Consider the following 16,930-nt stretch of genomic DNA (forward strand, 5'->3'; position numbering starts at 1 on the left):
TATCACCACCCTCCAGTGCCCCCAATTTCAGTCGTCTCTCTCAGGACTCTCACACCACCCTCCCCTTACCTGATCCCTCCTGTTCCAGTCCCCACCTACCCTCAATCCACCTGCAAAATTTATTCCCTTCCAAGAGAGATAGATCTGTGTCCCCTCTTGAGCCCTCCTTGTTACTTAGGTTCTTTGGGTGTGTAGATTGTAGCATGGTTATCCTTTACTTAATAGCTAATGTCCACTTAAAAGTGAGTACATACCATGTTTGTCTTTCTGGGTCTAGGATGATTTTTTTCTAGCTCCACCCATTTGCCTGCAAATTTCATGTCATTGTTTTTAACAGCTGAGTAATACTCTATTGTATAAATATACCACATCGTCTTTATCTGTTCTTCAGTTGAGGAACATTTAGGTTATTTCCAGTTTCTGACTATTATGAATAAAGCTACAGTGAACATGATTGAGCAAGTGAGCATGTGGTAGGATGGAGAGTCCTTTGGGCACATGCCCCAAGAGTGGTAAAGCTGGGTCTTGACAGTTTTCTGAGGAACTGTCATATTGATTTCCACAGTGGCTGCACAAGTTTGCACTCCCACCAGCAATGGAGGAGTGTTCCCCTTGCTCCACATCCCCACTAGCATGAGCTATCACTTGTGTTTTTTATCTTAGCCATTCTGACAGGTATAAGATGGAATCTTAAAGTCATTTTGATTTGCATTTCCCTGATGGCTAAGGATGTTGAACATTTCTTTAAGTGTTTCTCAGCCATTTGAGATTTCTCTGTTGAGAATTCTCTGTTTAGGTACATACCCATTTTTAATTGGATTATTTGGATTGTTGATGTCTAGTTTCTTGAGTTCTTTATATATTTTGGATATTAGCCCTCTGTCAGATGTGGGGTTGGTGAAAACTTTTTCCCATTTTGTAGGCTGCTGCTTTGTCCTATTGATGGTATCTTTTGCCTTACAGAAGCTCGTGCTCATGCTATTGGTGTTCTGGTCAGGAAGGTGCCTCCTGTGCAAATGCATTCAAGACTACTTCCCACTTTCTCTTCCATCAGCTTCAGTGTAACTGGTTTTATGTCGAGGTCTTTGATCCACTTGGACTTGAGTTTTGTGCAGGGTGATAGCTATGGATCTATTGGATCTATTTGCATTCTTCTACGTGCCAACATCTAGTTAGACCAGCACCATTTGTTGAAGATGCCTCTTTTTTCCAGTTGTGTATTTCTGGCTTCTTTATCAAAAAATCAGGTGTCCATAGCTATGTGGATCTACTTCTGGGTCTTCTGTTCAATTCCATTGATCAACCTGTCTATTTTTAGGCCAATATCATGTGTTTTTTATTATTATAGCTCTGTAGTACAGCTTGAAATCAGGGATGGTGATACTTCTGGATGTTCTTTTATTCTTCAGGATTGTTTCAGCTATCCTGGGTTTTTTGTTTTCTCATATGAAGTTGAGAATTGTCCTTTCATGGTCTGTAAAGAATTGTGATGGAATTTTGATGGGGCTTGCATTGATCTGTGGATTGCTTTTGGTAAGATGGCCATTTTTAGTATGTTAATCCTACCAGTCCATGAGCATGGGAGATCTTTTCATCTTCTGATATGGGTTGTGGGCTGGGATATGGTACTGAGGAAAGAAGGAGCTGTTGGGTGTAGGCTGGGCAGGCTCAGAGATAGTGTTGGTGGTCTGTAAGGCAGGGCTTACCTGGGGTACTAGGTGCCAGCATGGCCTCTCAAGATAAAGCATTTATGAATAATCATTTTTAAGCATGCCTTCAGTAGAGTAGTTACTAGGTTTATGTTTTTTAATTGAGCTTCCAGAACTATCACCATGGCAACCTAAATTATGAAGAAGATACTTAGCATGAAGAGAAATAGCAATTTTAAAACAAAAAATGAATTTTAACTTCATCTAAGAAAGAAAAGAAAAAGCAGTGTATCCTGTCTCATTCTCTGTAAAAGTACCCGTAACAAAAAATAAACCTCTTATTGGTTATAGTGCAGGTACCATTACTCATTTTATAGGTTAGGGACCAACAAAGGTATTAAAGTCACTTAAAATATCACCCAGTAAAGTGGGCGTGGTGGTGCATGCCTATAATCTCAGCATTCGGGGCCAGCCTGGTCTACAGAGAGAGTTCCAGGACAGCCAGAGCTACACAGAGAAACCCTGTCTTGGGGGGTGGGGGTGGGGAATCTCCTAGTAACAGGGTTGACTGAGTCTCTGTGTAAAGTCAGAGAAAACAGAAGGACAGTAAGGTTTGTAAAGGTAAGAGGGAGGAACCAAAAGTTTTCCTCAGGATTTTTTGTTTGTTTGTTTTATGGGGACTGGGGTGCTTGTTGTTACTGTTTCTCCTGACGCTAGAGCAACATCTGGTGGAAAGAGTTCAGAATTTGAAGTAAGACCTAAGTTCTAATCTTGATTGACTGTTGGCTGTGCGAGCTCAGGTCAGTTAGTTACCCTCCCAAGGCTTCCCTTTCCTTACCCGTAAAAACAGCTGGAAGTTGGAAGAACAATGAAATAGTATGTGAACCATGGAGATGGTCTATAACAGTGACAGATTACAGCCACAGCTGTGGTGATAGCTGAGCAGCATAGAAAAGTACTGAACTGCACAACAAAACGTCTGTTAAATGATAACTTCATGTTCTACACATCTGACTATTCTGTCCGTTCATGAGTTACTGCTGCTGTTTAAGGCCAAGGCCTAACATTGCTAAATGGGCCCTACCTCCAAGCTGAATTATTGGCCCCTTTACCACAATTTTAAAAACCTATTGTGGCTGGTTAGTGTTAACCAGCAACTGAAGAGAATCTAGAATCTCCTGGGGGGAGGGAGGGGGCGGGGATTAGTTTACCTTAATAGAGGTGGTAGGACCCACCCACTGATTGGACCCATTCCCTGGTTGGAATCTTGGGAATGTGAGGATGGAGAAGGCAGGCTGTACAGCAGCATGCACCCATTGCTCTCCGCCTCCTGACTAGATGCAGTGGCGCCAGCTCTCTGGAGCTTTGCCTCTGACCTCCCTACAGAGATGCCCGGAACCATAGGCCAGAATAAGCCCTTTCTCCCCTAAGTTGTGCATTTTTCACAACATGGAAGAAACTAGAACCTGTCTGACACAGTTGGTACTTACTATTTGCTAATGTCCCTCCTGCTATCAGAAACGGAGATTTCTTTTATTCCTTTAAAAAAAAAAAAATCAAACATACAGCAAGGTGAGCCTGTGGTATCAGCTGCTGAAGAGGCTGAGGCTGGAAGATCAGTTGAATCCTGAATTTAAAGACCAGTGTAATTAACGTAGTGTGATCCCACTTTGAAAAAATAAATTCACAAAATTAAATTCAAACTAGCTTAAATTGTATTGATGATATAAAATGTTCCTGTTTGATTTCCCTTACACTTAAATTAACTCATATTTCTTATCTGTGCTTTGCCATGTGGCTCATGGCTTGTTACCTCATTTTCTACATGTTCTGCTTCCTCAGCGACTGGCTGGTGTCTCTGACTTCTTCATCCTTCAGCCCATCATTCTCAGTTTGGCTTTCCTGCCTAATTTTATCCTGTTCGGCTGCTGGCCAGTCAGCTTGTTTATTAGACCAATCATAGCAACATACATTCACAGAATGTACAGAAGGATTATTCCACCGCAGTGTGTTGCTGTTTAAACTTGCCTGCCTAAGGCACCTGATGGGTCTAATGAAAAGCCGAATGGCCAATAGTAAGGGAGGAGGTATAGGCAGGTCTTCTGAGCAGGGAGCGTAAGTAGGGGGGGAAGAAAAAGAGACATCAGGGGCCAGACAGACAGACATGGAGGAAGCAGGAAAGTAGGACATACAGAATGAAAGAAAGGTAAAAAAAAAAAAAAAAAAAAAAAAAAAAAAGCCTAAAGGGAAAATGTAGATGAATAGAAACAGGTTGAATTAAGTTAAAAGAGCTAGTGGGACAAGCCAAAGCTAAGGCCAAGCATTCATAATTAATAAGTCTCTTTGTCTTTATTTGGGAGCTGGTTGGCGGCCCACAGAAAATTCCAACTACAGTGGAGCAGAGGGTGTATTTGTTTATGTGGCTTACATAGCACTAGTCACATTACATTCCAGCTACAGTGGGGCAGAGGGTTTATTTGTTTATGTGGCTTTCATATAGCACTGTCACATTACATTGGGGGAAGTCAAGGCAGGAACTCAAACTAGCGGGAGCGTGGAGGCAGGAGCTGATACAGAGGTGGTACTTGTTCCCCGTGGCTTTTTCAGCCTGCTTTCTTATAGAACCCAGGACCACCAGCCCAGGGGTAGCTTCACCTACAATGGACTGGGCCCTCCCCACATCAGCCACTAATTAAGAAAATGCCTTACAGCTGGATCTTAGGAGGCGTTTTCTCAGTTGAGTTTCCCTTCTCTCAGGTGACTCTAGCTGTGTCAGGCTGACGGAAAACTATCCAGGATACATGGGGATGGATGAGGGCATGATCAGAAAAGTAGGAGAAGTGTGGAAACAGTCCATGGCTGAGGAGTTGTAACCAGTGCAGTGGTGGTTATTTACCACACAAGGAGGGCCACTTATTTTCTCGAACAACGTTAAAGTAATGCGGCAGCTGTGACTTGATTTCAGTGAGCAGAAGGCAGGGGGACTGGGATGCTGGGGAATAACCTGCTTCGATTGGCTGAGGGACAGAAGGGAAAATCACCTCCAAAAGACTCGCTGATTCCTAAGTTTTGGTCTTAGGAATCGCTCAGCTGCAGGTGGTGCCGGGAATGGCAGAAGCCAGCTTCATCCCGTGTGCCTTCTCACGTGAAGAACTCGGGGTGATGGGAAGGCCTGCCATACTCAGCAGTGACCCCATAACAGGACTGTGAGGCACCCCGGAGTGCGTCCTGTGTCTGCACTGAGCCGAGGGTGCGCACTTACCTCGTGGTTGTAGCTCATCAGTGCTGTGAGCACTGCAGAGGGAAGCACTTTTAAATTGGCAACCTTGAAATGTCAAAATTCAATTAAGTTCCAGTTTCATCTGTACATTTAGCTTGAATTCATTGAAGTTCATTGAGCTGGGTTTTTTAGTGGGGGTTGTTGGTGCTGTTGTTGGCCTTATTATTTTTTAATGGTTTTGTTTAGGCCTTTAAATAAGGTTGTATTTGGTACCTTAATGTCTCTGTAGTGTGCTCCTAGGCCTTTATATGTCCTTTGGCATCACCTGTTTATTTGGTGTTTAAAAGGCACTAGATTTTATTAAGTTGAGGAACTCAGGAGTGGGCACTTGCCCAGTGTGCATGAAGCCCTAGGTTCAGTCTCTTGAGCTACAAAACTTCTTTAAAAAAGACGGCATCTTTTTAGTCGCTTCAGGGATTCTGTAGGTTCTTTTCTGTCCTCATGGATTTACTGACTGTCATGTTTGTCCTCCTTTGTATTTGCCTTATTTTTTCTTTGAAACTGGCCTTGAACTCGCTGGGTAGCCGAAGATGACCTTGAACTTCTGTTGTGTGACAAAACATTCTGGGGAGACACAGTACATACATCTCACCCCAAGATAGGGAGCCCATGACAGACCAAAATCCAAATGTCACAAGTCCAACATTGTGAACCATGACTTTTGAGGGGTTCCTTATAGGAATATGGGTGAAGGGTTACTTACAGGAGCAGAAATAACTTAAAGATAGCTACATCACCAAAGCCCACCCCAGTGTAGGTGGCCGCTCACAAAAGCTGGGAACCTGGAGCTTACTTCACAGCTGTTGTGAGCTGTTTGCGATCTGATTTAAGGAGCTTCCCTCCAGGTGGAATGTTTCTACCTCAGAGGAAACTGCTACTCTACAACTTCTGATCTTCCTGCCTCCATCTCCTGAGTGTTGGCTTTGTGGCATGCACCGCCACACCTGGGGATTGAACCCAGGGCTTTGAGTATGCTAGGCAGGCTCTGCCAGCTGAGCTCCCTCCCCAGCCCTGTATCAGCCCTTTGAAGAGCTCTTCCCTTTTCAATACTCATGATGGTCAAATGTGATTTCTGACAGTGTATAACCAAATTGTTCATGGAATTAGGTGTAACTTACTTGATTTGTACAAGGGCTTAGAGGTGGCTCAGTGGTGAATACCGTTTTGCTGCTCTCGCAGAGGTTTGGTTCCCAGTGGCTACATGGCAGCTCACTGTCTGTAACTCCAACTCTGCCTTTTCTGACGCCTACTTCTGCCATCTCCAGGCACTGCACACACACGGTGCACAAACATTCATGCCCAGTATGGTGGCACCTTTAATCCCAGCTTTGGACTTTTATGAGTTCAAGGCCAACCAGCGATATGTGCTAAGATATATTAAAAAAAAAAAAGAAAGGTCATAGTACACCATAATTGCTGTCTCAGAAGTTAGGTTGATAGGATAAGAATTGCAACATATCTGGGCAGTGGTGACGCAGGCCTTTAGTCCCAACACTCAGGAGGCAGAGGCAGGTGGATCTCTGTGAGTTCGAGGCCAGCCTGGGCTACAGAGCAAGTTCTCGGACAGGCTCCAAAGCTACACAGAGAAACCCGGTCTCGGAAAAAAAACAAAACAAACAAAAAAGAATTGCAACATAGTCTCTGCCTTCAAGGAGCTGGTGGATCAGTTAGGAACTCCACTTAAACCTGTGCTCAGGAAAACATTTAGACAACAGTGCCGACAGAAGCAAAACATTCTGGTTAGCTGGAGCTGACGGTGACTGGAAGTCACCAAGAACAGGAACTGTGCATGGAATTTGAACTTAATTCTGAAAATGAGTAAATTTTAGGTACAAAACAAAACACCGAATCCAGTTTTTTTGCATGTGTTCTACAGTACTTTGCCCTTTAATTTTTTCCTTAAGGAAAGAAAATCTTTCTATGAATTACTTCTCCAATTGTGTTTCCTATGCAGTGCAGTTATAGTAAACCCTTGAATGTGTTTGATGTGTCAGTTGCCTTCAGCGTCCTCTCTCTGTGTTTTGTTCCAGGCCTCCTGATTTTCAGCTGCTGAAGGAAGGACAAAGGTTGGTTGGAATCAGTTTGACCTGAGTGGGCCAGGTGGCGTGAGCTCCTGGACTTCCTGTGCAGTGTGGTACAAAGAGACGTGTGACATGTTCAGCATTTTCTTTTGTGAGGGAAAGATGATGTGTTTGATCTGTCTGATTTATTGTACAGCTGTCCCGCTGAGGAGGTCTAATTGAACCTGTTGAAACAGACACAAACACAGTCTCCATCTCACGCTGTCCCTTTGTTGGTGACGTTGTGACCATTACATTTGAGAAGGGGTTTTATGATCTTATAGGATTTTAAACTATTAATGTGTTACTTATTATTTGAAAGAATATCTAAAGTAGTAATATAAATGCAGGTTGTGGGTTTTTGTTTTTCCTAACCCCACCTCATAGCTCTTCTTAGTGTTGTTTGCTCAACTGCAGCCATCTCTCAGAACAAATCCTTTCAGCTCTCAGATTAAATGTCCCTGGTTGTCAGTCATTGCCTTAGTCACAAGGTATCCAGCACAAACAAGGGACAGTTATTTACTGATGGACACCTTGATGGCTTTACCCTAGTATGAAATGGAGGTGCCTTAGAACCTCAAGAGAAAGAGTGAGTTATAAAAACCATGAAAGTTTCAGTCTAAATTTTTTAGATTTGTTTCATTTTTTATATGTGGAAGTGTTTGCCCAGGGGGTTCAGAAGAGGGCATTGGATTCCCTGGAACTGGAGTTACGGGCAGTTGTGAACCACCATGTGGGTCCTGGGAGTCAAACCCAAGTCCTCTGTAAGAATAAGTGGTCTTGACCACTGAGGCATCTTTCCAGCCTGCCTTCTAGTTTCCTGATGTTATGGTTTCTTTTCTTATCCAGCAGTCACTTGCCTGGGGATGCAGGTTAAATTCTAGTTAGAAACTGTATGTGATGCTGAGAATTTTGGTCCTCTTCTGCATTCCCACCAGGACCTGCCTTCAGCTCTCCGCTGCCTGAGCTCTTTCCTTCCCACGGTGTGCACCTTCGCCCACACGTTCTCAGCCAATAGGAAAGCGCGCCGCATGCTTGAGAGCAGCAGGTCATACACACTTGTTTGCTTCCTGTTTGCGTTTGCTCCTCCATCAGAGGGACAGCTGTTCTCTAGGTTTGCATTCTGCTGCAACTCCCGAGTCTTCAAATTTAAGTATCTTTCATTGAATAATGTTGATGTACCAACTTCATTTTCTGTTATGACATTTGTATTTTTCATTCCATGAAGTTTTCTGTATAATGGTCAACCAGAACTAGAAAATATTTTTCTTTTTTTCAAGCAAAAATCAAAAATCATTGAACAGCATAGTGTCTTTATTTAAAGTGTTATGATGTTGGTTTGCTATACTACTTTAAGAATTACAACATAGGGCTGGGCAGCAGTGGTGTACACCTTTAATCCCAGTACTTGGGAGGCAGAGGCAGGCGGATCTCTATGAGTTCGAGGCCAGCCTGGGCTACAGAGCGAGATCCAGGACAGGCACTAAAGCTACACAGAGAAACCTTGTCTCGAAAAACCAAAAAAAAAAAAAAAAAAAAAAGAATTGCAACACAGCCAGGCAGTGGTGGTGAACACCTTTAATCTCAGCACTAGGGAGGCAGAAGCCGGTGGATCTCTGTGAGTTCAAGGCCAGCCTGGTCTACAAAATGAGTTCCAGGACAGCTAGTGCTATACAGAGAAACCCCATCTTGAAAAACAAAAAACAAACAAAAATATTATAAAATGGTTAAAAATAGGCAAAGGAAAGCTAGAAAAGAATTGTATCAAACATGTGTTAGAGATGGAGAAATTAAAGCCTTCTGAAGTTCATGTGAGAGAGAGAGTGTGTAAGTAAAGCTGTGCCTAAGGAGTGGAAATTCCAGAATGTAACTGGGAAATGCTTTGTCTTCCCATTGTAATTGATTCTCTTCCCTTGTACAGTGGCTGTTCTGGAGAAGTAGTACAGTTCTTCAGTGAAGCCATCACTGCAGCAGATATTGACAGTCCTGGTGCCTCTGAAGCGCAGTGTGAACCGACAGCTTCCTGCACCGGGAGTGATCCCACCAGTGATGATGAGCAGGGCTTTGTTTCTTCGCTCCTACCAGGAAACAGGCCAAAGGCAGCCGATACCAGACCACGGCTGCACAAAGAGAGCAGCATAAGGAAAAAGAAAGCTGGTCAGAAAGTGAACTCCACACACAGAGAGCAGACAGTGGCAGATGTCACCGAGCAGTTGGGTAATTGCAGATTGGGTAGTCCGGAGAAAGCAGCTGCCTGTGAACTTCCTTCAAAGAAAGAAAGTACTCAGATTTCTTCACCTGCCCCTTCGTGTGAAAGACTAAACACTTCAGCAGTTTCTGACAGTAGACACAGTATGTCAGAAGTTACCCTTGTAGGTATAAGCAAGAAAAGTGCTGAGCACTTCAGGAGCAAATTTGCCAAATCTACCCAGGGTTCTGGGTCAGCCTCTGGCTCAGTGCAGGTGTGTCCTAAGGTTGCAAAGGCGAACTTGCTTCGTGTTCTAAAGGACACTTTGACTGAATGGAAGACAGAAGAAACATTGAAGTTTCTGTATGGCCCAGATCATGCCTCTGTGTGCCTGAAACCGTCGTCAGCCCCCGTACCTGATGAGGAATTGGATGAAGATGACGTAAGCTGTGACCCAGGTGGTTATGGTCCTGCCCTGAGCCAACCTCAGAACAACTTGGATGAGACACTACCCTTCAGAGGCTCAGACACGGCCATTAAGCCACTGCCAAGTTACGAGAGTTTGAAAAAAGAAACTGAAATGCTGAATCTGAGGGTCAGGGAGTTCTATAGAGGACGCTATTTTTTAAATGACGAAACTACCAAGTCGCAGCACCCAGAAGAGGTATGTCTTCTCATGAAATTTTTAGGCTGCTCACATTTGGAGAACTCAGCAGAGCGAATCTGGGAGCATGCCTCGTGCTGTTTGCAGTAGGATACATTGACTGCTTAGATAGTTAAATGCTTCTCGAGGTAATGTTCGGTTCGAGTGTCCATTTGAAATGTTACAGGCTGGGGAGATGGTTCGTGGGAGAAGGTGCTTGTGTCCCAAGCCTGAGGAGCTGAGTTCAGATTTCTGGCACTCATAAGCTCTAGGCACAGTGGTGTGCATCTGATACGCACTGCCAGGCAAGGGGAGGGGCAGAGACAGGGATTCCAGGGCTCTCTGATCAGCCAGTCTAGAAGAAACATCTCCATGGTCATGAAGACTGTGCAGACTAAGGTGGAGAAACGTGATAGAGGAAGACATGCAGTGCTGACCCCTGGTCTCCACATGCCCACGAATGCATGCATGCACACACATGTAGAAAACATAGCTCACAGACACAAAAGATGAAAATGCTGTAGTAAAGGGATTTACTGGGAAGTCATGAATATAGAGATCCACGCTCATCTGCCAGCTTTTTAAAAACATAGTTTGCCGGGTGGTGGTGGCGCACGCCTTTAATCCCAGCACTCGGGAGGCAGAGCCAGGCGGATCTCTGTGAGTTTGAGGCCAGCCTGGTCTACAGAGTGAGTTCCAGGAGAGGCGCAAAGCTACACAGAGAAACCTTGTCTTGAAAAACCAAATAATAATAATAATAATAATAAAAAATATAAAAACGTAGTTCTTGAGTCTGCTTATCTGTAAATGGGACTTTCAGTAGTTCCCATGGTTCATCTGTTCAGAGTGTGACATCATAACTGTGTACAAAGCCATTATACATAAGGGCTCAGTGCACACTGCTGAGATGTAGGAAGGACTTTGTAATATTCCCAGTGCATATTTTTGGTTCATATGTGCTGTCTGGGAAGTCATGTAGCATGGAGAGAAGAGTGGAAAATAGTCTTAATTTAGCATAAAACTCTTATTAAAAGAGTTGTAAGTGATGTTGCCCTAAGATTAAAAACACACTTGGAGATTGGGGAGGGAAGGTAGAAACAGAGAAAATACAGAAATTTCTTGGATCTTTACAAAACTTTTACCTAGCCCCGCACACACAGTTCAATATTAGCATCCAAAACTTGCATTAAGCTCGGAGGAACACTGGTCTCTTCCGGAGAGCTGTGTAAGCCCCTGCCGTCACTTACGGCTTTACACTAAGAAGCCTTACAAAGGAAAAACCAGTGTCTGAGGTCTGGCTCCACTGTAGAGCATTTTACAGCTTTTTCATTGGCATTCAGTAGCAAGTGTACAGACTGTTGAATGTTTGCAGTGAGCACCCCGTGACATTACTACCCACACCAGGAAGTGCTTCCTTACAAGGAAACCAGTGTCTGCTCCTGACCATTGCCTCTTCCAGATTTACTATTATATGATAGAGATTACTTTTGCCAATTTGAACAGTCTATATTCTTTACTGTCCAATTTGATAGAATACTGTTTGATTTAGTTTGGTTTTTACATATTTGTGTTGTTGTGTGTCCCTGTAGTTCATCTTTTCATTACTGAGGAGTGTGCCATTGCATAAGTAGTATAGTCCCCTGAGTCCCCAGGGCTATGTCCCATGAGCTCTGAGCTATCTTTTGTGTCTCTTCACCTTGAGTAGGGACCAACAATCTAAGAATAGTCCATCCAGGTCTGGCTTTGTAAGACTGAGCATGCTAGCATCACTGGTGGGCTGGGCTGCATCACTGAAAGTCCCCCAGCACTGGGTGATGATCACTAAGGCTGCCCCAACACCAGCCTGCCTTCTACGAACTCTTACATGCTCTAGCACCAAGACCTCATTCAGCTGGGAGCCCGAGGGAAGTAAGTGGTGACCGGAATCTCTGGTATAGGCCTTCTGTGAGGAAATGTTCATAGTCCCTAGCCACTGTCAGAGGCCCAGCTGCCGTGACTGCAAGCCCCCAGGTCTGTGCTTCATGGTGGACACTGGTTATGAAGTCACCTGGGAGAATGTGGCCCTGCTGCTCTCGGCCCGATGAGTGCTTTTAAATGCGGTGCCACTCAGTTCTGGAATGTCTGTTGGCCCTTTCGTATAGTTCCAGCTGCCTGCTAGCATTTTCTACCGTCGTTTTTCTTTGAAGATGTTAACTTTATATAGCTTATACACTATATCATTTAACAGTAATATAATTTCATTATCTGAATCCCTGAGAGTTTGACTTTGATGGGCTAATGATCCTGATTTTTATTATATTGTCTTATTTTATTAGATATCGAACATTGTATATTGAAATGTTGCAAACTGAGCTTAGTGATAGATACATGCCTGTAATCCCAGTGTTTGGAAGGCTAAGGCAGGAGGATCGTGAGTTTGAGCCGGTCTGATGCACACAGGAGACGCTAACCTGAGGTGCAGGCTGTTGTTATCCTCTTGGATGGATCTGTTCCATTCTCATAAGATTTCCAGCAACCCCACATCACCATAACCCAATCAGGAGCGGAGGTAACGGAGTGGTGGCAACAGTCCTCAAGAGTCAGTCTTTCTCCTGTTCTGTCTCACTGCTGGAGTGTGCTCCTTCCAAGTCTTGACCTCCATTTGGGGAGCCTTACCCATAACCCCTCTTTTTGGCATGCCCTGACCTGTCGTTTCTGTTAGAAAAACTCTGCTTAGGTTTCTGTTAGGAAAAAAAGAATTGCCTCTTTCAGGATTAGCCCGTGCACTCTGCTGAGTTACCCTCTCCAGGGTCTCAACCCAAATTCTTTACTACGTTGTTAGTTCTGGGACGCTTTCAAACACAGGAGAGCTAGGTTTCTTTTGTTTTCTTTTCTTTTCAACTTTCTCATTCCTAGTTCATTTGAATGATCTTTTCTAAAAACAGGACTTTTCCACAAGTTCTAGTAATTGGTGATGTTAATCCTTAAATGTACGTTTATATCGAGTTTAGCATTTTACAGAGACACCTGCCCTCAGAAGAGGGCTGATGGACCAGGCAGGTTCCTTAGCCTGGTAATGACTAAGCTAATGCTCAGGTTTAAATGTTTTAATTCTTAACTCTTTCCATACTAGAGGACTGAACTTTTCTGTTTAATGTTAATTGCTCCACTCATAAAAAGAAAAAAAATACCAGTTTATTTTTCTGTTTGTTTTGTTTAAGAATGTGTTTGGGCGTGATCCCAGCTTCCCACTGATTGATTCAAGTTCCCAGAACCAGATTAGAAAACGGATTGTTCTTGAAAAATTGAGCAAAGTGTAAGTATGGATGTGTCCTTCTGACTTAGTAAGAGGTTTAAATTAACTGAATGTTTTCATGAGTTTGTAATTTATAAATTTTTTAAAGATGATACGAAAAGCTTACATGAATTTCCTCATTTGAAAATTTCCCATTTTAACATTGTATCTTTTCAGACACTTTTCGGTACTAAATTCTTTTTGTAGACAACACAAGGATATCATAAAGGGGGAAACTGAGATTGTAGAGTGGAAAAACAAAATACCCCACGTCTTCCTAAGCCAGCAAAGAGAGAGCTGTTGAAGCAAGCTCAGCTGTGGTGAACGGTCACATCGCTGGACGTTGCCACAGACCGTCTGCATATTCACAGGCCCACTTCACACTCAAGAACATGAGTTTCAGTCAGTTCAACGTGCACTTTGGCCTGAAGTGTCCTGTGATGGGAAGGATTGTTCTTAAAATTAGCCCAGTTACAGATAACACTTAAAAAGTATTCTTGTTTCTGTTTTTAAAACAAAAAAGTTTCCAAATCTTTTTTCCAAAGGTATAAGATCTACCTTGAACTTTTAAACCTGCATTTCCTTCTTTTAGCAAGAAAAAATGTATCAATCACCATTTAAAGAGTTGAAAATACAGAGAAGTCTTAGTTTTGTAGTATTTTGAAAAGAAGAAAAACATTTTCTGGAAGCATAATATTTTTGAGCAGCCAAGATATAAAATATTACTGGTGATATAATGGGAAGTACAATTATTTTACTTTAAAAATACATATTTTTAAGCCACACCTGAAATCCTCTTTGATTGGGTCACTATGTAGACCAGGCTAGCATCTAACTCACGGAGATCTTCTTGCCTCGGTCTCTGCCTGTGGGTGCCGGGATGAAGGAAGTGCCACCATGCCGGACATGGCATTATGTCTTGGTTTGGTTCAATCTAAAAAAACTGACCACAAAGAAGATCTATTCCTAGTTTTTACCTTTGAATAAATGTTTAAATTAATATTTATTGAGCACGTCCATATGTTGGGCTCTGTATATGTGTCTTTTATTCTGCCCTGTGTGTGTGGTATATGTGTATGTACAGAATCTACGTACGTGTTCATATGCATGCAGGTCCATGTATGTGGGAATGGAGACCAGAAGCCAACTTCTGATATTACTTCCAAAGAGCCCTCCACCTTGCTTCTTGAGCCAGGATCTCATTGGGACCTGGCGCTTACTGACAGGCTACAGTGGCTGGCCACTGAGGCCCCAGGATAGACCGGTCTCCTCCACAGGTCCTCATGCTTGGGTGGGAAACATGTTACTGACTGAGCCATCTTTCCAGCCCTGTTGTTTGTTTTTTAAAATTAATCTTTATGCTTATATCTGTGAAATAATTCAGTATAAGTCACCACCTATCTGATACAGTGCAAGACGATATCAAACTTTGGCTATTTGAGTTTTGAGTGTTGGGATAGATTATCATTTCAGGTATATAGTTAGAGGACAGGAATTTCATTGGAAATAATTTTCTAGCTGTTTTAGCTAATGAAAGTGATGATTGAGTGCTGAGCCCTAAACAAAACATTTATACAACACCCCACCCCACCCCAGGCTGAAGGGATAATGTGGAAGAGGAGGCAGAAAGACTCTAAGAGCCGGAGGATGGGGAGAAAGGCTTTGAAAGGCCAGTTTTCTGGGCTGACCTTTTTTGTTTTTATAAACACCAGAAAAAAGTAATGGTTAGGTATGGTGATGTTATTGTAATTGTATAAAAAATATGTTTGTGTTTAGAGATATGAGTAAAAATGAGGGTGCAATGACATAATATCAAGAATTTGCTTTAAAGTACTTCTGGGGGTAGAACAAGGGACAGAAAAATGAGGTAAACATAGCAATGTTAAAAGGTGGGATCTGAGCTGGGTGCCCTGCATGCCTGTGACCCAGCACTTGGGGAGTGAAGCAGCAGGATGAGGAGTTGAAGGCTGTCTTTAACTACATAGAAAGTTTGAGGGCAGGCTAGACACATCTCCATGTGCTGGGTATGGTGTACGTATTCATTCCTTTGCTTTCCTGCTATAAAACAACAACTCTAAGAAGGAATGAAATATATTTTGTGTATAATAAGCATCGTGTATTTTTGTTTCAAATGTGTTACATGGCATATGCTTTTTTTGCCCAACATTTACCATTTTACATTTCCAATAACATTAATCTGTACTATTTTAAAGGTTTTTTAAATGTATTACTAAATGTATCTATCATATAAATCACCTACTGATAGGTTTATCTCCATCACTAAAATATTTCTGTAGTCATCTTCTTGTATTTGTTGGAATAGTGTTTATATGATTATTCAGAGGATAATGCTTTCATAGTAAGCTATGGAATTAAAGGTGATGGTAGGTTGCTCTTCAGGTAAGAAAACCAGGGACAGAAAGAGGTAGAGGCAGCAGCCAGGGTGGTTTTGCATCACAGGGCTCTACACTCAGTAGCACGGACGCAGAGCTGGAGTTAGGATGACGCTCCTTTGACCTCTCCCTAGTCATAATATAGCGTAACTTTCACTTCCGCCTCAGTGTCACAGTGGTCAAGGAAACCCCAGGGGCAGGCATGCCCGCCAAAATGTTTCTACACAGTAATGAAGTTCTAGCTTTAAATAATGTGGGGTTTTTTGTTTTTTCTTTTCAGATTGCCTGGACTTTTGGGTCCTCTTCAGATTACAATAGGCGATATTTACTCTGACCTTAAAAACCTTGTTCAGACTTTCAGGTTAGTGTTAATGTTGTAATTTCTTCCTTCTCTGTTATTTTGACCATACTGACTCTTGCACAGTCCGTAGGCTAAGACGGGAAAGTACGTGCTTTGCCTTTGTGGACCCACATTGTAAACTCAGTGTTGTTTCCTCCTCCTCTAAACATTACTTGCTGTTTTCTATTGAATACAACTCCTTATTGGCTCCAATTTTGACATATTTTACTTTGGATAGCTTGCTTATAAAGTAAACTGAATTTAGGGGGAAAAATTACAGGATAGAGAGATGACTGTGCGTCGAATGCCAGCCTTGTAAGCTCAGTCCTGTCTCAGGGTTTCTATCACCATGACCACAGCAACTCCTGTGAAGGAAAACATTTCATTGGGGCTGACTTACAGTTAGTTCAGAGGTTTAGTCCATTTTGTAAACATGGCAGTAAACATGGCAGCATGCAGGCAGACATGGTGCTGGAGAGGTGGTTGAGAGTTCTACATCTTGATCTGCAGGCAGCAGGAAGGGACTGTCCCACTAGGCCTAGCTTGAGCATATAAGCCTTAAAGCCCACCTCCACAGTGACATACTTCTTTAACAAGCCCACACCTACTCCAACAAGGCCACCTCCTAACAGTGCCATTCTCTGTGGTCCAAGCATTCAAACACATGAGTCTATGGGGGCCATTCCTATTCAAACCACCACAAGTCTCCAAAAGCCAAGTTAAAAAAAAATGAAAAAGCTAGCATTGTTGTGTGTGCTAATAATCTCAGCATTGAGGAAGTGGAGACAGGCCCTTTGGCCTTCTGGCCAACCAGCCTAGGCTACTTGGCAAGTTCTAGGCCAGAGGGAGACCCTGACTTAGAAATGGTGGACACCTGAGGCACTAAACCCATATCCTCTGGCCTCCCCACACATACGTACACACACAAAAGGAACATTATATCTGTGACACAAAGCTGCTAACAAATTTAGTGAAATTATAAATGTGTACCAGATGAGCAGCTCTGCGGTACGCCTGTGGTACACAGGAAGCAATGCTGAGCCTCAGGGAGGCCTCACCTGTGGGAACATAAGGTGAGCGTAGGGAGTAATTTAATGCTGGAT

At 43.0% G+C, this 16,930-nt stretch overlaps 1 protein-coding gene across 5 annotated transcripts in view; it reads left to right on the plus strand.

Annotated features, from left to right (window-relative positions):
* Rpap2 (RNA polymerase II associated protein 2) overlaps window positions 1-16,930 on the plus strand; it is an 81,943-nt gene that overhangs the window by 14,239 nt on the left and 50,774 nt on the right. For 4 of the 5 annotated variants that reach the window (XR_008217596.1, XM_052735681.1, XM_052735683.1 and 1 more), the window contains 4 exons: window positions 6,960-6,995; window positions 8,911-9,841; window positions 13,021-13,115; window positions 15,768-15,848. Coding sequence is in view for 4 of the 5 variants with exons in the window: in XM_052735681.1 (XP_052591641.1) it covers window positions 6,960-6,995; window positions 8,911-9,841; window positions 13,021-13,115; window positions 15,768-15,848 (1,143 nt within the window). In the remaining variant the exon portion in view is untranslated. The remainder of the gene's footprint in view (window positions 1-6,959; window positions 6,996-8,910; window positions 9,842-13,020; window positions 13,116-15,767; window positions 15,849-16,930) is intronic. The other variant, XM_052735682.1, reaches the window with a different exon arrangement.

The sequence above is a fragment of the Peromyscus californicus genome, unplaced genomic scaffold (assembly GCF_007827085.1).
Source record: "Peromyscus californicus insignis strain IS unplaced genomic scaffold, ASM782708v3 Scaffold_13__1_contigs__length_99412109, whole genome shotgun sequence".
In the NCBI taxonomy this organism is placed as follows: domain Eukaryota; kingdom Metazoa; phylum Chordata; class Mammalia; order Rodentia; family Cricetidae; genus Peromyscus; species Peromyscus californicus.